Source organism: Haplochromis burtoni, unplaced genomic scaffold (assembly GCF_018398535.1).
Source record: "Haplochromis burtoni strain Fernald_Lab_line unplaced genomic scaffold, NCSU_Asbu1 Contig_115, whole genome shotgun sequence".
Classification (NCBI taxonomy): domain Eukaryota; kingdom Metazoa; phylum Chordata; class Actinopteri; order Cichliformes; family Cichlidae; genus Haplochromis; species Haplochromis burtoni.
Genome location: NW_024582476.1, coordinates 1236652 through 1258141, shown reverse-complemented (window position 1 = coordinate 1258141; position 21490 = coordinate 1236652). Strand labels below are relative to the sequence as shown.

Sequence of the window (21490 nt, the reverse complement as noted above, 5' to 3'; positions counted from 1 at the left end):
ATACACATGTTTATGTATTTGACTTCATTTTGATTCTCTGAATTCATGGTTAGCCCCCTTTGTGTGCATTTGCCAAATATCCATCCATCCATCCATTCGCTTCCACCTATCCTTTTTTAGGGTCGCAGGGGTGCTGGAGCCTATCCCAGCTGTCATAGGGCAAGAGGCGGGGTACACCCTGGACAGGTCATCAGTCTGTCGCAGGGCTAACACACAGGGACAGACAGCCATTCGCACTCACATTCACTCCCGCATTCACACCTATGGGCAATTTAGATTTTTCAATGAACCTATCCCCACAAAGTTCTCATCCTGTTTATTTTTCCTTGTGAAATTGTGAATATTTTCTGCAATAAATGCCTCTAAACACCTCAAAACAAGACAATCTGACAGGAATGTATCCATTTGTGCTTGGTTTAAAGCAAGGCTTTGTGAAACACGGAAACATTTAAAGCATGTGAGAATTGTGTAACTGTTTTGAAACAGTCTGATAACCATCTCCAAAGTGACTGGACACTTTTTTTTTTGCTGTTGCCATGAATTGATAATGGTATTCTGTGAAACCATGACACATAAAGGCCTTGCACAACTCTAATTTTACTTAGTATGCCAGACTATCAATTATAATGTTTTGGTTTTGAAAAATCATCATGCAGCATAGCAAGAAAAACTTTGACACTGTTAAAAACAGCAGGCTGTGACTAATGAGCAGCATGTTTCAGCAAATATCATTTCCCCTCCTGTTGCGTTAACATATGTGAGGTGGTTTCAGTTGCTTAATAATTCGATGCAATGCATAATGATAATATGCATTGCATATTTTATAACAAAAAACTGTTTTTGTTATAACCTCATATTTTTGTGGACTTAGATGTCACCTACTTTGAAGGTAGCTTAAGTAAAGTTAATTGAATGCTTCCAATTATGGTTATGCAAAATGAAAATCAAGTAACAATGTCTAAATTTGTTATTTCTAAAGCGTTTTCTTTCTTTCTTTTTTAGTTTTCTATAAGTTACCTCCTCAAACTTGATGTGATAGGTATAACAGGTATAAAAATCTATTTTTGCTAATGTAAAGCTGTGGATAAGCAACACATCCAGTGGATCGTGTTCTTAGAGCAAGCATTAGGGAACTCTGCTGTGGTTGCTGCCGATAACGACTTTTAGGCTTTCTGGGAGTTTCCCAGGCTTGTTCCAGCAGCAGAAAAGCCACCTATCCAAACTGAGAATGCACGAAAGCTTCAGTTCGCAGTGGTCATGAGACTTTCCACCCGGGCTTTGAAACTTAGTTTTGAACACCCAGTTCCTAGCTAAACGTAGGAGTGAGTCAACCCAAAAAGTTTATGAGGGTTTCTTGTATTTGTGTTAACACGTTTTATGGCATTCCAAGTAGCTTTTATTTACGATTATTTTTTTTGGTATAACTACAAAATTGCAGGATGTTTAAAGGTTCTTGTTTACAGAGAGTAAAATGTGCACATTACTGTATGTGCACTTTGTTTTACTATTGACAGGGTTACAACAACCCTGTCAATAGTAAAACAAAGTGGGCTGATTTATTTCATCTGCCCTGCTATCACCTCCGCTGCCGCTCACCTCTGCCAGCCGACGTTTGTGCCAAGCCTTCTCGAAGCCCTCGTTCCTGTTGGGGGACCCGTCAGGCCTGAAATCCCACAGCCCGTTCAGCTCCTTCACCTCCCTGGAGGTGGACTCCCGGGGAAAGAGCATGCCGCCGTCCAGCGGGAGCACCGTGCCAAACACTGATAGCAACCACAAGACACGGAGCACCGCGAAACTTCCAGGTACAGACATCCTGAAGCCCTCTTCTACTGCCCTCTCGGAGACGAACCCCGAAGTTTTCTTTGTTGTTCCGCTTTAGAGGTCACGTGACAACGGCATTACGTAACATCCCCACCGCTTTTCTGCTTAAAGCCCTCCAACGCTCTTCCCTTTTTTTCAGTCCTGTCATTTTCTCCCCTCAAGCTAATCTTTAACTCTTTCAGGCTGGAGACAGACGAAGTTTCGCATTTCAACGCTAAGCATTAACCTTTTATAAAAAATAGTAGGTTTACCCTGCCGACAGTTTCCCTGCCAGCGTTGGGGTTTTTTTTTGTTTTGCTTTGTTTTTTGGCCGACAGACACAGTTTCCTCACTTTTCATCTTCCTTAAAAAAAGGAAAATTTGAAAAAAATCAGCTGCTATATTCAGAATTAAATGTTTTAGTTCTTCTAATGTGACATTAAAGTAGGCAGGAAACATCCAGGATGTCACCAAAGAAACTAACTTAGCACACTATGTCTGTTTGTCATATCTAAGTCATATCTGTTTTCACATGAATTCGAAATGCAGATTCAAAGTTCACTGCTTTTGTTTACACTTAAAGGTTCAACAACTGGAGACAACCGATAGATCCAGTGTAATCCACAACTTCCCAGTTACAGTCTCAAGAAGACACCATTTTAATCAAGCCCTCACTCCTCCTTGCCACAAGATCACTCTGGGAGGATTACTAACACCCAAATATCCTGGGCAGAAGGGAGCAGGAGTCAAAGGACATAAATGTTTAACCACAGGAGGGCCAAGTCCACTAACAGTTCTTAGTTAAAAATCCAGCCTTGAGTGAACTGCTTCATCAAGCTTAAGTAGGAGACAGCTCATAATCAAATAACCCACAGGTGAGATAATCAGCCCAGGTGCACAATGTTGGTAGGCAGGAGATGGAGGAAGAACCGCCTCTGAAACACAGGGTGTAGTTAGTACGCACGCACACATACACACACACACACACGCACGGAGAGAGAGAGCGAGAGAGGTGAGTCTCTCTCTCTCTCTCACACACACACGGAGAGAGAGAGAGGTGAGTCGGCCAGGAGCACTGAGGGTCCATGACACTGTCTAGAATCAAATTTTGACTGTGACTCAGTTTCCAATCATAATGCCATGCATACAGTGACCTGTTGCTTACAAACATATTAAACCTTTTTCACCTACCTAAACCTCTGTTCAACTCTATCCAAATTTACAATTATACTATATTTATATTATAAAAACGACCCAAGCACAACTATTGTAGTGTCTAAAAACTATTTAGACCTAATAATCACAGATTTCAATAATTTTATAGCCTTGGGTTAGTTATCAAATCTAAGGCCAAAGCTCATACACGTCCTTCCTTTATTGTGCAGATTCAACAAGGGGCAGGTACCTCCGTTCAAAGAGGGGAGAAATAGACTTCGGTGTTACAGCTGTAATTTAAAACCATGTTTGGAGTGCAGTGGATCCTGTTAAATGTCACAGTTCATATCAATGCATATATTCTCTTTAGAACCTCAGCTGACATTTTGAAGTGAGTCATTGGAAAGAACACAAAGCAAGCATGAAACCTCATTCTTCTGCACTTGTGTCTCTGTCCATCCTCCTAATTGCTTTTCTGGATTGACGTTCCCACATAAACACTGTTTGTGTTGACTTTGACTACACTTTAACCCTTTAGTTAAATGTCTGCCACTTCATCACTTTCTTGCCCTTTCCGTCTCCCAGTTATAAAGGGCAGAGTGGATGGGAACTATCATATTATTGATTCTTAATCATTGACTTATTCATTTGTTCATGTGTGTACCCCTTTAATCCTGCAGTTGGAGATGGGTTTAATTACTTATATAGTCATGGGTAGCTTCAGCTATGATAACTAAAGCTTTAGTAATACAGGTGTGTGATTCCAGAAAGTTTTAGAAAGATCATCAGAAAGGTAGTTCAAGAATAATAGCTGTTTAAGTCCACAGCTAGGTTAGTTAAAATATTAATACTCATATGAGATTATTCAGCTGGCTATGCAAAAGAGTACAGAGGAGGACATCATGGCTGACTCAGAAGAGATAGTAATAAGGAAGAAAATTAAGAATAATTTCCTAGATAAGCAACAGAGCCTCATTGCATAATATTCCAGTTTATGGTGGAAAACAGGAAATAAATCATCTGATGATAATATCCTATTAGGGAGGATCCCTCAGACCAACAACTGTATGGAAAAAAAAATCATTGATCTACCACTCATTAAGCATTTCTCAATAGGTATGTGTTACATGGAGAGGCTTCTTATATTTAAATGTTAATACCCTAACAGATGTTTTGTGAGCCAGTCCAACCACATTTACTGTTTTAAATGATGGTGAACATAAGCACACAGGTATATGTCCCAATTGAAATAAGACGTGGCAAACTTTAGCTTATTTTAATATGCTTATTGTTTACTTTGAGATCAGTTTCCATCTAACCTTTCTTCTATGATACAGTAGTGTGCACATGCCAGGAATAAACCCTTGATGTCATTTCCCAGTATTATGTCTACCATCTTTCCTCTGAGTAACCTGCTTGATGTCAATAGATGGCACAGCATCTTTGCAAATAAAAAACCCTGATAACCTTCAGCATTCTCCAGAAGGTGAACCTAACCATACTACCGTTTTTGCAATGACTTAGCACTGAAGCGCAGGCAAAGCTGGTCTTGTTATAGTAATGTCCTTTAATTCAGGACCCTTATCATGAAACTTTGTTGTAGCTAGTAGTACACAGCATACCATGATGTTAATTCAAGGCAATATTTAACTACTTTCAGAGTTCCAATGCATTTATTCCTAATGTATTTTCACATTCATACATGAATGTGAAAATGTGTTTAGATGTAAACAGATATGATGTTTCACATTCATACATCATATCTGTTTACATCTAAACATGCATGGAACCAGAAGTCCTTTGGCTGACAGTTTATACAAGTATTTGTTCTTTAAAAAAAAAAAAAGAAAGAAAAAAGTATGCTTTGATTATAATCTATGCAACAGCTTTACATGAATCACAGTTCAAGGCAGACATAGTATAGTTGTGTTTTATTCAGGAGTAAAGTTTAAAGTTTGCAGGCCTGTTCTTTTTCCAGCATAAACATATTCCCCCCCCCCCCCAAAAAAATAAAATAAATCAAGTGTCTCACACCCTCTTGCCGTCTGTCATATACAAAAAGCAGCAACACTTAAGTGGCGTTCAATCCTTTATTGATATGCAACATTTGGTCACAAAAGGTTAAAACCTTAGCAGTGGGTAACAATTTCGTAACAAGGTATTCATACCATCAGCTGTTTATTTTAAGGAAGCAACATTAATGGAATTGTATTGAATCATTTCTTTACTGCCCACCCCTGAGACGCAGAACAAGGTGGAGGGTGGACTCCTTCTGGATGTTGTAGTCAGAGAGGGTGCGGCCATCTTCCAGCTGCTTGCCAGCAAAGATCAGCCTCTGCTGGTCGGGGGGAATGCCCTCCTTATCCTGGATTTTGGCCTTGACGTTCTCAATGGTGTCACTGGGCTCAACCTCCAGGGTGATGGTCTTGCCAGTGAGGGTCTTCACGAAGATCTGCATGCCACCCCTGAGACGCAGGACAAGGTGGAGGGTGGACTCCTTCTGGATGTTGTAGTCAGAGAGGGTGCGGCCATCTTCCAGCTGCTTGCCGGCAAAGATCAGCCTCTGCTGGTCGGGGGGAATGCCCTCCTTATCCTGGATTTTGGCCTTGACGTTCTCAATGGTGTCACTGGGCTCAACCTCCAGGGTGATGGTCTTGCCAGTGAGGGTCTTCACGAAGATCTGCATGCCACCCCTGAGACGCAGGACAAGGTGGAGGGTGGACTCCTTCTGGATGTTGTAGTCAGAGAGGGTGCGGCCATCTTCCAGCTGCTTGCCGGCAAAGATCAGCCTCTGCTGGTCGGGGGAATGCCCTTCCTTATCCTGGATTTTGGCCTTGCACGTTCTCATGGTGTCGCTGGGCTCAACCTCAAGGGTGATGGTCTTGCCAGTGAGCGTCTTCACGAAAGATCTGCATGCCACCCCTGAGACGCAGGACAAGGTGGAGGGTGGACTCCTTCTGGATGTTGTAGTCAGAGAGGGTGCGGCCATCTTCCAGCTGCTTGCCGGCAAAGATCAGCCTCTGCTGGTCGGGGGGAATGCCCTCCTTATCCTGGATTTTGGCCTTGACGTTCTCAATGGTGTCACTGGGCTCAACCTCCAGGGTGATGGTCTTGCCAGTGAGGGTCTTCACGAAGATCTGCATGCCACCCCTGAGACGCAGGACAAGGTGGAGGGTGGACTCCTTCTGGATGTTGTAGTCAGAGAGGGTGCGGCCATCTTCCAGCTGCTTGCCGGCAAAGATCAGCCTCTGCTGGTCGGGGGGAATGCCCTCCTTATCCTGGATTTTGGCCTTGACGTTCTCAATGGTGTCACTGGGCTCAACCTCCAGGGTGATGGTCTTGCCAGTGAGGGTCTTCACGAAGATCTGCATGCCACCCCTGAGACGCAGGACAAGGTGGAGGGTGGACTCCTTCTGGATGTTGTAGTCAGAGAGGGTGCGGCCATCTTCCAGCTGCTTGCCGGCAAAGATCAGCCTCTGCTGGTCGGGGGGAATGCCCTCCTTATCCTGGATTTTGGCCTTGACGTTCTCAATGGTGTCACTGGGCTCAACCTCCAGGGTGATGGTCTTGCCAGTGAGGGTCTTCACGAAGATCTGCATGCCACCCCTGAGACGCAGGACAAGGTGGAGGGTGGACTCCTTCTGGATGTTGTAGTCAGAGAGGGTGCGGCCATCTTCCAGCTGCTTGCCAGCAAAGATCAGCCTCTGCTGGTCAGGGGGAATGCCTTCCTTGTCCTGGATTTTGGCCTTCACGTTCTCGATGGTGTCGCTGGGCTCAACCTCAAGGGTGATGGTCTTGCCAGTGAGCGTTTTCACAAAGATCTGCATGTTTGCGCCTGTATAAAATTTGATGGATATTAATTAAGAATTAAAAGCAATTTAAAACATTCCACATTACTCCAACACACACACACAAAATCAGGATAAATAGATAAAGATGAATTATTGATTAAAAAGCTCTTTACCCCCTCCCCCCCAAAAAAATATAAATGCATTAGAAATTACATTACTTTAAGTTTAAGCTCAAATATGGATTTGAAAGAAAAGGTTCTTTAAAAAAAAAGAAAGAAAAAAAGTATTAAATAATATTACTATGAAGCGCCTAAGAATGAGAACGGCAGGAGACATTTCAGCCCAAGCGCCATTTTGAGATCTCAGTGACCTTCCTTTTGTTCAGCAGCCGGTAATGGAGGTTACTGGAAATGTTGAGTCACTGCTGTAAGCGAACGTTACCAAAACGCTGCTGCGTAACAAAAGGGTAGTAAAAAGAAAGAAAATCGACAATGGAACGACGACGACATACGTATCAACTTTATATAAGAGAAAAATATAATTCGGACGGACTACTGTATTTTGGAGACCTTTGTTACCTCTCGTTAGCGCAACCCAAATATCGTTCAACACAATGATACTAATGCAACATATTTATTAAAAAACAAACGTTTCTGGAATATCAAAAGACATAGAAATAGGAAAATACTTACGACTGGTAAGTGAGGCGAAAAACTGCTCTGAGGCACGAAATTGTCTTTCTCTTTTCTTTCACGTAGGTCTGCGGGAGCAATGTCTAGCAGTGTGTTATATAGTATGGAGGTGCACACGTCATCCAGAAATCTCCATCCGCGTTAATAAGTAGTTCCTACCCTCCCAAAAGTCACTGCTTCAATATTTATAAGTCCAATATTTATAACTTAGTTCTACAATAATATTTTTTTTAAAATTAATTTACTCATAAACGTAATTATTTCAAAGTCGAAGCTATTACGTTTGCAAGAATGCACTCATAAATCCTCCACCGCGGAATGATATCATCTATGCACTACGACTCTGGCTCTATGCACTACGACTCTGGAATTTGCTCGAACCAGCACAGCAACGGGAATCTTCCCCGAGCTTCTGATTGGATGACACAGTTGTTTGTTTGATCAGCGATTGGTTGCTGTGTTACAGTAAGTAACATTTCATGATAAAGTTATGGTTATGTCCAATGACTGGTTATGACAATAAGGTTAAAAAAGGAGCTTAAACGTGACCTAAATCGACAAAACATTATATATATTTTAGGCTACGTGTCACATTCAAGCGTCGCGTCATGGATATAGATTGAAAAATAAGAGTTCGCCATGTCAGAATGACTATTCGTATGACTAACATACCGAAGACTGACATGTACACTCAGGAAGTGTGTTCGTCTCTATCAGATATTTCAACCTTTAACAGATGGCAACGCGCTTAGTAAATGTAATAGCAGCTGACGCGACAGCGGGATATTTTAAGGCGGAAGTTCGCCTCTATGGCCGACCTCATTTATTTTTTTTTAGCAAGACATCCTTATTACACTGCGCATCTAAAAAAAAGAATGCGTTAATGATGAATAGTCAGGACATCAGTACAAAATACTGATTATGGGCACAACGTGTATGCATAGATGCACAGTATATGCACACCTAACGTTGATGATAAGCAAGGTTTAGCAGACCTGATGTGCTTATTTGCTGTGTTGCCAACTTATAGGGATCTGTTACTGTGTAACTTAAAACTAAGTAGCTTATTCAAATGCTAGCTTGGTTTATTTGAATCTTGTTGTTATCAGTGAAAATATGCACATAAAAGTTACTATAAAGTAAAAGCATGACTAGTATGTTTCTCTTTAGTCTCATGATGCACATGCACAGACAGGTCATTGTCAAATCTCCACTGGAGAGATAAACCTGTATGGGGGGTAGAAATTCAACTACATTATCTACATTGCTGAACACAATGATAAACAATTAGTTTCCTCATAGAGTATAATAAACTTATTCAGGCCTCACAGACATATTGTTATCTTTGTGGCTTGGGCTGAACAGTTCTAACAGCTTTAGTGTAATGCTTACACCTACTTTGTAATCCCTCAGGTAATATGACATCTCTTCATTTTATTTCCATGAGCAATATCAAGAAAACACGAGTTCATCTAGTTTCGGCATGTTGTCAACACGCAGTTGAAACTAGAACATTCCAACAAGGTAAAGTCAGATTGAACATTGTAGGGAATGACTGCAGGTCATTAAGTGATCTATCTGTTTAGAGCATCTAATTTTTTGTATTTCCTGGTTTCCAAAGTTTATTTCCAGGACTGTAATTACTGATCAGTGCCCACTTTTAGCACCCACCACTATTTAAGGTAGCACTGTAAACTAAATCAGCTTGGGCTCATGGGGCCTTGTGGGTTTCTATTTTTGGGAGTTTGGCTATAATGCAGCTCTGAGAGCCCTGATTCAAATAAAATATGTATTTGGGTCACAGCATTCTGTTAGCCCACCCCTCTGGCACTGTGTCATATGAAACCCAACTCATGATGCACCACGCCTTTGCTTTCCAACACAGAGCAGGGCATCTGGCTGATCTAGTTCTGCCTCTGAGGAATGTGTTTGTGCAAGCCTGCTGTACCTCGCCCTGCCCTTTGTTATGTGGACTATCTCAAAGTGTTCCAGGAAAAGATTGCAAGCAGGAAGTAGGTCTGGTTAACATGGAATCAACATGTTCACACCTTGGAAAAACAAGAAATCTGACTTTTATTTTAAATATAAAATGAGCACATGAGTTGCTGTGTTTGAATCAAAAGCTTAGCTTCTGTAGGTAAAAGGTTCTTTATCAATTCAAATGTGGTTCTTATCAGAGCTGCACTTTAATCAGGTTCATTGTTTTCCATGGCAGGATGACTGGAACATTTGATTGGGAGCTCCACGTCAGCAAGTTTCACAACTAACATGTGACACCCTTTCAACCGGAACTTTACGTAAGACTTGGATAGAGACATTCTAGCATTTTCCTTCACGTGGCTTAAAAAGGTGAATCCTTACCAAATCTCACTGTAAATGTATTTATACTGATTCAATTACAGCATGGACCTGGTGAAACATACAGGTGGCTGCCACTGTGGGGCTGTGCGATTTGAAGTCTGGAATTCCCCAGACCTCCATGTTTTTCATTGCAAGTATGAACAATTAATTCAGTGATAGAAACTAGGTAGTAATTCTGGAACATAGCCTAAACGTTCAAATATCTTATTCATGCCATGTTGAAGGCATTTCAAACAACAACGTACACTTTAATCCATATGAACTGATATGTTCTCTCCAGTTGCAGCATTTGCACAAAGAAGCAAAATCATCATTTCATTGTGCCAAAAAATCGCTTCACGCTCTTACAGGTAAGGAACTTTGCTTGAAACGCATTGTTTTATTCAATATACAGTACTGTGCAAAAGTCTAGAGGCACCCTTATTTTTTATGTATCGCTTCCAAAGGAGCCTGACTCTTCTATAATTTTTCAAAGTGGTCTTAACCATTAATTCTTCAGGCTTTCTGAAGGTTGTCAAAAAGCCGGAATTAATTATTCATGAAGCCACTTATGGCTTATGAATCTATGAATCATTCAAGCATAAAATAGCACCTGACTCAAGCTGTTAGCTAAAAACATGGAATATCTTGGCCTTAAAAAAAAACTGAGGAAACTGTAAGGTGGAGGACAAAAGAATGACTGGCAGGCCTGTCTCCAGCAGATGAGCAGTATCTGAAAGTCATGTTCCTAAAAAACAATCCCAGACAATTTTTCCTGAAGACTATTTAAATAAATTACAGGACAGTTCGTCTGGAAGAATTCAGGCTGTGTGGAAGAATAAAGGTGGCTACACCAAATACTGACTTTCATTCAAATCTACTTTTGCCTTATATACTGTATTTCGATGTATGTTTGCACATATATTAAAATTAATTACTGCACCTAGCAAAATTAGGGTTGACCCAAGACTTCTACAATCCTGGATATTTAAAATTTACATTGAATTTTAGCATACTTTGTTTTATTTTTTTCCATTCTTAGGGTTTGGAAAATCTGACCACGTACACATTTAACACTCATGTTGCAAAACACACCTTCTGTAAAACCTGTGGAGTTCAAAGTTTCTACACACCACGCTCCAACCCAGACGGATATGGTATGACCCTGACAACTCACCGACACACTTGGTCTCATGTGTTGTAAACAGAATTCAACACCCCGCTAATGTTTACTCCACACCAACCAACCCAGTTGTCTCTTTAATGTCATGTTTTTATGCTATTTGTAGCAAACAGACACTGTATGTTCACAGTGGGATTTGAATGCAAATCAAATGACAACCTTCTGTTATTCATGTCTTCATCTCAATTAGGCATTGCTCCACATTGTCTCGATCCAGGTACTGTGCACAGTGTCACAGTGGAGAACTTTTGTGGGGAGAAGTGGGAAGAAAGTATGCAAGTTCACGAAACTATCAGAGACATGTCAAAACCAGAGGAAAACCAACCTACTGTCATATAAGAAACTTTATTTTTCAATCAGCATGACATCAGAAACATTCAACAGTACTTTCATTGGTCTTTAAAGTAATAAAAAAAAAGTCATAACCCCTTGGAAAAGCTTAATACTCTATATTTTAATACAGTGTTGTGACTGAGTCAATAAAAGTTTTTCTGTAACAAAAAAGGATGAGAAGTTTCTTCTATTATTAAATATTATCTAGAAAATAACAGTGTTTAAGAAAAATGCATATCACCTACTGCTGTTAACAGAGTATCAAAGACATTTGTAAACAGCTTCTAAATTCCCTGTAGTGTAAGAAATGTGGCAATCAGTGCATCAGAGCTTTTAATAGATCTTCAGGTTCTTTGGTCCCTGAGCAATGGTTTGGAATGTGTTTATGAACATGTAGCGTGAGAACGTGATGTAGAGGTAACGAAACCACAGCAGCTGAGTGCGATGGCACAGCATGGCAGCCTGAAAAAGACACAAAGTTGTTTTTAAGGGAGATAATACAACTCGCACTTCTCGCTCTACCTCTGAGAAAGAGTCCAGCCACCCTTTAGAGGATGTTCATCTCTGCAGCTCGTATCTGCGATCTCATTCTTTTGGTCAATACTGAGAGCTCGCGGTTGTAGATCAATCGATAAATCAACAGGTTTGCTCTCTTGTCACCACTACAGATGACTACAGTGCGTGGATCACAGCAGACACGCCCAATCTGCCTGTCGATCTCCCGGTCCATTCTCCCCTCAGTCACATTAACAGCAGTGTCATGTTATCTAATATAACATGAAAACATTTCCAACAGTTTCATGTTAGATAAAATGAAACTGTTGGAAATGATAACAGATAATTGACAAATGTACTTTTCCTTCAAAAACAGGGACAGTTTGAGTGTTAGTGTAGACTGTACATGATCTTATTAGAGTGTGCACTTCTCAGAGTAGAGAACATAAAGTCCTGCCAACACACAGTCTCTAGTTGGAGGCTTACTTTGGCTTGCTTGTAGGGCTTTGAGCCTATAATACAGCAGACACACGAGGGCAGAAACCAGCTGAGGGGAACATCCAGGAAGGAGATGTACTTCCTGAGAAGGCCAACGGTCACCAGGGAGAGCAAAGTGCAGTCTGGGAGAAAAGACAGAGCTGTTAATGTTTTTAAATGCTTATTTCAGAAGCATACAATTAACGAGGCCATCGTCCAGGCGCCACGCCAGCACAACGTCATCGTTTGTGATACAGTTTATTTGAAGTGAGAATGCCTGGTACTGCTATGCTACACAAAAACACAAACTGTCAGTACTTCTTTCAGTTATTGTCTTGTGGCAGAAACACGTGAACCTTAGAGGTTTAGGAAAAGAGCAGGGAGCTTTGTTTTACTGCTGAGTGACGAGGATTAATGTCACTCTGAATTCTCATCTACTTCCCCTTTACTGTAAGACCAGTCTAACAGCTGAGGTGTAAATTCCTACTAACAAAGAACCACAGTTAATGGCATGCTGCTGGTCAAGATCATCCACTGAGCTCATGTGGGCAAAGCGGATTGACGAGCTTCTACCACAGAAACAAGTGTGTTTGTGTTTATGGTGTGGGTTCATGATTACCTGAATGTCTGTTTCTTATCACCTCTCTCCTCAAATATGTATGCTTTGATATGGCCTGTGGGCTGTAATGTTTATCAGATAAGCAAATAAGGTTGTGTAGCATGGCCCCCCACCTCACTGACCTACTTTTCCTTCTACATTCTGTTAGAAAGAATTCCCAGAATTTATCACCACGAGAACTTAGAAAAACAAAGTGAAAATTTAGTCATTTTGGAAATTCCTTAAAAAAAAAAGAAAAAAAAAGATTCCTCTTAAAGAAACACAAAAGACATTCTAATATCTGCGGTCAACAAGTCTTCAGAAGTTTGATGGTACATTCTTATCACATTTAGAGTTTAGGTCCAATTCATTCTTCCTGCTGCCACCAACAGACCAGCGCCTTTAGTGGAGATACAATGCTCATGGGGCTTTTATGAACAGTAGAGGGCGCTGTACATTAACAAACCAGCCAGTGTACTTTGCATGGTTCTCTGCAAAAACGCAGCTGGAGAGGTGGCGTTTCTCCTGTGAAAGAACTTTGCATTTTAATATAAAGTGCTACCTAAAAGCTTTCATGGTGATGAACATATTCACAACAAGCATACTGTACTGTAAGCAGGATAAAGTACCCCAAGAATTACTTTTACAGACGACTGTTCTGAGAGTGATCAGTGAATCTAACGCTCCTGAGCTTAGAAACCTCTTAAAAGTTCTCCCAGTGTCAAACCTACCATTGGGTACTTCTCCAGTGGAAGCGAGATGCCTGTAAGACAAAATAGTGAACATCAGTGCTGCACACAGAAAATGTCATGGAAGTGGCCACTCTGCGTGTGTGTGTGTCGAAGGATATATCAAATGCTGGGAGGTTTTTGGAAGTTTTCCTGCACTTGCATTTTTTTATGCAATGGTTATTAACACGCTGACAGAAAATGACAGCACACTGTCAAGATTTAGAGGCTGTGAAACTCGCACTCAGCCTCTCCCCCTTTTGTGTTCCAGTCAAATGGGAATTTCCAGGTTCGATCTGGAGAGCACAAATCTCATTAAGGCCCACAAATGAACAGAGAGCCTTATGAGAGAAAAGAGCACGGCTCACTGCACAGACAGGTAAGTGTGGTACAGGGACTACGATGTTCTCTTCAGTGTGCAAAACACTTTTTCTTTTCTTTTTTTTGGTTTCAAACCAACAGTCTGATGCAACTTCTTGCTTGGTCGGCCTCTCCAAACCAAAGCTGCCCTCCCACCTCACCACTTCAGGGACAGGATTTACTGTTGCTCGCTGGGAGCAGAGCCGAGTGCCTCTGAGGACTCTGTTTGGATGACCTCTCAGCTATGTAACAGACCAATTCTGAAAAACATGGTGTGTGTGTGTACTTGTGGGGAAACATTTGGAACGATGGATGTTGATGTGGGTCCAAATGTTCAGCATTTTCCTGGATTGTGTTTAATGATAGCAGGGTGAATTGCTTTCTGTGTTTAAGTCACAGAGATTCCCTCAAAATGGCATCTTAAAGTTAAGGAACTGAAGAAATAAAATAAAAAGGTTTTCCTGATGGCAAAAATCTTTAAAGTCTTTCCTGTACCTGACGGCGTTATAGATAGCTATGTGATTGGCATGGCCGCTCACGCCGCTTCCATCGAAGGTCAGCACCTGAAACAACAAAATATGTCACTGTGTGGGTGAAAAGCCGAGTCTGGGTATCTAGAAGCCGAGGCAAAGGCAGCAAGAAAGATTTTCTTAGGTTTATGTGTGTGACTGTGGAGGCTTTTTGGCAGCCGACAACTGATATTTAAAAGCCTTTTTTGTGCATGCATGCTTGCGCACCAGAGGAAACAGGTGAAAAAAAAAATCAGGTCAAAGGGAAGAGAACAAAACTCTCAACTAAAAGACTTGAAGTGTTTGCTCTGCTCAGGCGATATTCTACCATGACTTTGCAATCAAGCACAAGTTTAAGCAGCCAAACCAATATGTTATAAATAACGCATGATCTTTGCATCTAACTGCAAAAACACTTCAACCAAAGAAACAACATTATTCAGTTGGAAAAAAAGGAAATGGAAGTCTGTTCCCTCTGTGCTTTCCCCTGCTTATATTCATTAGAGAAAATGTTTTCTTTGCAACTGAAAGGACTCTTTAAGTTACTTTTTCACTAAAGGTGCTTTTGGCTGTGACGCGTGACAGGATGGGAGGAGACTGCCTGTTTGTTTGTCATCTTTGATAGCCAAAAAAGATCAGCAGCTAAAGCAGAATAACTCAGTCGTGCTTCTCCATTTTCTACAATGAAGACCCCCACCCCACGCCATTACTGCTGCTGTGCTTTCTGTGACTATTTTTGTTGTTGCTGAGAAAGAAATTGTCCAATTCTCAATTTACATCATTCCCATTAACTAATAGTGCGGAACTGCATTGAGTATGATAAGAATCTCTGCATACACACAGAGCACAGGCCATTTCCCCCTGGCTTCAAGGAGCCTCAAAATGCAGTCTAGTCAGGACTGAAAAGGAAGGCAGCTGACAAGGTTATTATGCAGACCACCGTGAAACTGGGATAATCAACAAGGAAGCTGCGGTGCCAAAACACATTGTACAAAGAAAACAATACAGTACATGTATTTCTAACATATAATGGCGGGGAAATTGTGCGGTGACACCGAACAGGAAATGACACAAAAGCCACTTCTTTGAAAGGCACGAACCAAACACAGAGTGGGGCGTACCATGTTGATGGAGTGAGCTCTTATGTGCTTCAGGATTTCAGAGGAGACCAATGAGACGCTCCATTCTGCTTTGGGATCATCTGGGAGTTTTCTGTAGGGCAAAAAAAAAGGAAGAAAGGGACTGCGGTTATGTATCCAGTTAGTATTAAAACAGAGTTATACAGTGTCTGCTTTGTAACCAGTTTGAACATTTAACACAGCATTTTATTAAAAAAAAAAAAAAGGGCTGTTGTAGAATGCAAACATGTGGGAGCGCTGGGAAATACAGAGGTTATGGATCTGAAGGCCCTTAGTATTGTGTATATCTGAAACGCCTGGAGGCCCTCGTTTCCACAAACATCACACTTGGCCTGCTGACTCTCTTGGCCCACTAACATGCACACTCCCTTTAGGCTATAAAACGGAAGCACTGCTTTCTATGGTTGTTCAATGTCCTAAACTCGAGAGACAGAGAAAAAAAAGAAACACAATATAAACACACTCACTTGCCACTGCATTAGGTACACCTGCTCATTAACATAAATATCTCATCAACTGATCCCTCAGTGTATTTAACCTTGTAGACACGGCCAAGATGACCCGCAGAAGTTCAAACTGAGCATCAGAATGGGGAAGAAATGTGATTTTAGTTACTTTGAACGTGGCGTGGTTGTTGGTGCCAGATGGTCATAAACGGCTTATTTGTCCTGCATGAGTATCTCTACAGTTTACAAAGAATAATCAGAGAAAATATCCAGTGAGCAGTTGTCCACTGGGTGTAATTTCTTGTTGATGTCAGAGCAGAATGGCTAGAAGATTGTTTGAAGCTGCTAGGAAGGCAACAGTAACTAAAATAAGCACTCATAATAACCATAGTATGCAGAAGAGCACCTCTGAATGTGCTGCGTGTTGAATCTTGAAGCAGATGGGCTACAGCAGCAGAAGAGCACAATAAGCGCCACCATCCCATGAGCATCGTTTAAACGTCAAAGGCCACCCGTGTTTGTTGCTGACCACGTCCATCCCTTTCTGAGTTATCCTGTTGGCTGCTTCCAGCAGGATAACTCAACATGCCACAAAGCTCATATCATGACCTTGACAATGAGTTCACTGCACTCAATGGCCTCCACAGTCACCAGATCCCAGTCAAACCTTCGGGATGTGGTGGAAGGGTAGATTTGCATCCTGGATGTACAATCGACAAATCTGCAGCACTTGTGTGATGCTGTCATTCCGATATGGACCAGAATATCTGACAAATGTTTCTAGCTCAAGGTAAACTTGTGGCATGTGCGTGTACAAAGTCAGGGAAGAAACAAAAATATTTAGAACAGCAGTTTATAGAGTGACGTTGTTTTTTCTTTCAAGGGAAACGTATAGATAACATGTGGGTGGAATATGTGAGACTGCATGCATGCAAGTATGTAGAGCCAGTTGCCGACATTTCTTAAGTTAAAAACAGCAAACATTTGCCACCTGCATATTCTCCAGTATGAACATTTTTGAGTCTGTTTACAGGATGAAAGAAGGTGAAATACATACACATTGTTCTCAAATCCAATATTCAGATTTCCATGTATTGTGTAAATGTGTGTAACATTTTTTCTTATTTCATTTTAATTGTATTTGTGAAGATACAAAGTAAAAATGTACCTATTTTGCAAAGTTGAAAAACATTCCAAGAATTCCTGAATCTGGAGCTCCATAAGTTAACCACTTCTAAATTGGGCCAAGCCCCATCTCTGGTAAAATTTGCACCCAAAGCCATCCAGAACATTTGGAGATTGATAGTTTGTCTCCTTGGCAACTAGCTGCAGGCTTGTATATAGACCATGCATGGAATGGGGGTAGGTGCGGCAGTGTGTCAGCAGCTGCGTCCCTCCCCTTCATTGCTAACAATGAGCAACGAGTGGTCAGGCTCTGCTGTAAGAGGTGGAGGATGGGGTTGGGTTGGAGGGCTGACTGTGTCATCAGAGGGAGGGACAGAGGGTTAGGGGTTCACAGATAGTTTAAAACTGTCTGTCTTCGAGTGAATGCCCCACTCTTGCACTTGGATACCAGTGACCTACATTTAATAAGAGCAGTGTGTATGGACCTGCTTTGGGCTAAAAGAGAATAAAGCCAGAGCGAGATATTCATGATGCATTATTCTCACTGCTGCATTTAATCGTTTATTACTCAAAACATTTTGAATGATTCTCGATAACTGTAGCTGTGCGAAAGCTGGGAGAGGAAGGAGGAGAGAAGAAAAAAAAAAGAACAACAAAAGATAAAAGACACCTGACCTTTCTCAAGCAGGATGTAGGCTGAGTGTCAGCTTTGCCATGGCAACAGTGCAAAATGTCCTAAAGTAACCTCCCCAGCTCCCTTTTGCAGCTTTGCATGTGGATGTCTAATTGCTTGCAGGCATCTGTATGCAGTTGTTGAACTTTGGCCCACTAAAGGGATTCTATGTGTGTGTGTGTGTGTGTGTGTGTGTGTGTGTGTGTGTGTGTGTGTGTGTGTGTGTGTGTCAGAGAGGGCTTGTTTAGTCTGGTCACATGGACCACAGGTCTATGCAACTGCCAGACTTCTGTCCACACAGTCAGATTATATGTCCTGCTGGGAATGGCTGAGATGCCACTACGCGCCAATTGTACGCCCCTAATATCCCAGTGTAATAAGGCAGTTACAACTATGGTGACAACACTAGCTTACACGTGACGTTTCATGATAATTTACAGACATGTGCGGCTGCAGGTATGGCCAATATTTACCCATATTTAACTATTTGCAGAAAAAGAACCATGATGGAATAGGTGTGTGCTATTCACCGTGGAAATTATTATCTTACTGTTGTTTTGGAAGTAATTTGTGCAGAAAAAGAGGGATTTAATGTGACAAAATTCAAAATTTGTTGTTGGCTGCAAGGTTCGGTGAATGGAAAACTAACAGTGTGACTACACAGAGGCCGATCTGTGCTGCTGACAAATGAATCTTGAGTAAAAGTATAGCCAGAGGTACTGACCTCTGGCTATACTCGGGCTGGAACATCTCATCACGGTTTACTTGGCCCTGCCATGAGCTTATAAATCAGCCAGGACTATTTTTAACCACTGATCAATGTATATTTAATGCTTGTGTGTGGATGTGCTGTCTCTGCTTGCGAGTACCACTTTCCTTTCCTGAAACTTGTGCTGAGCTCTGTGTTTACATGACTACAGAGAACTACACTAATCCAATTGACAACAGACGCTATTAGTTGATTGTTTACTTCTGCGAGAAGCTTTCTGAGTACACGTGAAATATGTTAACAGGGAAGCACAATTATTGAGGTCACAAAGAAATGAGGTAAGCCAGACAGAGTGAGACTTCACTTTAGTCTGATAGATAATGTCATGAAGAAGAAGAATGGCTGAATTTGTGCAGCGAGCAGCTATAATCAAGTTCCAGGGAGCAGAAAGAGGTAATGCCGGAGCAAGTGGAGAGGCAGCAGAGCGTGCTCAGATTGAGCTTGATCACAAAGGCCCCAACATGCACCGGGGCCCCTAGATACTGTCAACACAGCTGTCCTATTCAGTGTGCACTAAAGGGAAAATCATAATGTAAAGAAGAAGGCGCATGTTATTCCTGTGATCTTGGAGAACACTGATACAGTTGTGAGTGAGTACCATCGAAATCTGACATATAAAAAACACAATCCTACGGCCTTCTTAAAAAGCAGAAAATCCAACAGGGCCCACCCAATCTTAAATCTTCACTCTAATCAAAGTACAAGAGAGAGTGATGTGTTTCCTTAAAAAAATGTAATTCAAATATACATAAACAACAGAGGCCGTAGGTTAAAAATTGCTAAAGCTACCCAGGCACATGCAAAGTGTTACTCACCTGCCACTGGGGCACAAACTTCAAAAGAAGAGCAGTAAATTTAGGTCAGAGCAATGAGTAATATCACAAAATCACCACCAAATATAACTACAGCTCACCTACAGTACCGTTGTGGCCCACCAGGAGGCCCCACTTTGGCGACAGTGGGAAGGAAAAACTCCCTTTTAACAGGAAGAAACCTCCGGAAGAACCGGGCTCAGAGGAGGGGCAGCCATCTGCTGTGACCAGTGGGGGTTATTATGTACAGTCAGCACATTATTTAGTGTTAGTTAGTTAGTTAGTGGTTGCATTACAAAAGGAGCCACATCGAACAAAAACCCAACAAAAACTCTGTGGCTCTAAACATCAGCTATTTTCCCCAATGACTAAAGCATATGGGATCAATGTTTCACAGCTGGAGGGACCAAAAACAGGAGAATTGTAATATTTCTTTATATCCTTTGGATCTTTCCCAATCCTCTCCAATATAACACAGCAACTTTGTGAAAAAGGCTTGAAAATTACTGAGAGGCTGAACCCAAGTATGCATACTTTTATGACACACTGATGTACAAAAGAATTCGCTTATTAAAACCTGCCCAAAATAATCAACCAATTAAATAAATCATTCTGCTCACTTCCCCCCTTACGTCCTTGTTTGGAGGGGATCAGGTGCTTAATATCAGCTATCAGTATCACTCCCTGTACCCATCTGACAAACCACATAATGATCGCCAAACATCGCCAAACAATTTTATTTTAGTGAGATTTACAATGACATATATGCGTTCACATGAGTATCCAATATTTATGAATATTAGAAACACACCTCAGTATAAAAAATAGATTATAAAATTAGGCAAACGTGAACATTATAAGCTTAATGTGGCTAAAAGATGTGCACAAATAGACGCACACTGATTCTCCTATTCAAATCGTAGAAAAATGCCTCTAAATCTGATGGCTACATAGCCCTATCCCTGCTGAGATTATGCCTAAAAGACAGCACTGCCTGTGTAATTGAGCACTGTTTGACTATTGTGTGTTAGATTTCAAGCTTTGAACTTGAACAGAGGGGGTTAAGAGCAAAAAGCCAAAGACTGGCTAGCTGTGTACAGACACACTAAGGGAAAAACATTTTGGAATGACCTACATTAGCAGTGCTTAGAGCGTGGCCAAAATGTATCCCACAGTCCTTGGCAGTTGCCTTCAGTAGACATGGACAAGAGGAGGAGGGGTGGGATAGATCGAGAGAGCACGAGAGAGGCTGACTGTCAGAGAGTGGAACTCAGGCTCTGAAAGTGCTGATTAGGTGTGTGTTTTGGGCAAACAACAAAATACAAAGAAAGGGAAAATGGGCCACACTCCAGTTCAGCAGAAGTGCAGAGAGCCCTAAGATCAAAGTTCAGCTATATTTTGTGTGCACAAGATGATAAAATGGGAAGTGTGTGCATGTGAGTTAAAAAAAAGCACACACACACACACACACACACACACACACACACAATACTCTCCAGGGCAGACAACCTGGGCAGTCTGCCAGCTTATAACTGAGTTCCAGGTTAGTGCAGAGTTCATACAGCTCTCCTGGTGAGCCAACATGGAGACACTCACATGTAGGCAGCCCTGATGTTCTTAGAAACCACAACATTTTCAAGAAAAGCTGCACAGTTGATCCACAGGAGAGGGGAAAACAATACTCTTTACCATTACCTTTTCTGTGTAACTTGACCTCGCCAGCAGGCAGAGACAGACGACTTTCATTTGCTGACTAAAAGCCTTATGATGCACGGCTTTTGCTTCTATTGTGCTTTTAGCTGTAGCATAACCTGTTCTGTGTTTCTGCAACAAAACTGGAATGTACGGGCATCTTTCTTTCCGCAAGAAAATTGTTGTGCCACCAAAGAGTGACACAGTTCTCTTTAACCCCTGCCTCCCCGAGACACACACTTTTATAGATTTTCCAGTGGAACTAGCATTACTAAAAGGATCACCTCGTACACATCACTAAACCTTTAATTGACATAAATGTCAAGTTTTGAACACAATACTGAAGAATAAAGGGCTTTATTTAGGTCGCGTC

General features: G+C 41.5%; 3 protein-coding genes and 1 non-coding gene across 4 annotated transcripts in view; 1 reads left to right on the top strand and 3 right to left on the bottom strand.

Annotated features, from left to right (window-relative positions):
• LOC102307648 (beta-glucuronidase) overlaps window positions 1-2802 on the bottom strand; it is a gene marked incomplete in the record, with an annotated part of 13336 nt that extends 10534 nt beyond the window's left edge. Inside the window, 1 exon segment of the mRNA XM_042223601.1 lies at window positions 1597-2802. Within this exon segment, the coding sequence (XP_042079535.1) occupies window positions 1597-1812 (216 nt within the window).
• A 2229-nt stretch (window positions 2803-5031) lies between these two features.
• Window positions 5032-7577, bottom strand: ubb (ubiquitin B). The gene is given in 3 exon segments (XM_042223599.1): window positions 5032-5860; window positions 5862-6790; window positions 7439-7577. Coding segments are annotated over 2 exon segments (1602 nt in total). The 5' UTR covers window positions 6783-6790; window positions 7439-7577; the 3' UTR covers window positions 5032-5179.
• Window positions 7578-7771: 194 nt separating this feature from the next.
• On the top strand, window positions 7772-11059 carry LOC102292686. The gene is made up of 5 exons (XR_006054720.1): window positions 7772-7903; window positions 9654-9735; window positions 9841-9933; window positions 10080-10149; window positions 10821-11059. It is a non-coding gene; the product is annotated as an uncharacterized LOC102292686 (transcript).
• An 85-nt stretch (window positions 11060-11144) lies between these two features.
• Window positions 11145-21490, bottom strand: part of pigl (phosphatidylinositol glycan anchor biosynthesis, class L) — a 13447-nt gene continuing 3101 nt past the window's right edge. The window contains exons 3-7 of the mRNA XM_005928478.3: window positions 15583-15673; window positions 14448-14515; window positions 13596-13627; window positions 12276-12409; window positions 11145-11756 (exon numbers count right to left, since the gene is read on the bottom strand). Coding sequence (XP_005928540.1) covers window positions 11628-11756; window positions 12276-12409; window positions 13596-13627; window positions 14448-14515; window positions 15583-15673 — 454 coding nt within the window. The 3' untranslated portion in view covers window positions 11145-11627. The remainder of the gene's footprint in view (window positions 11757-12275; window positions 12410-13595; window positions 13628-14447; window positions 14516-15582; window positions 15674-21490) is intronic.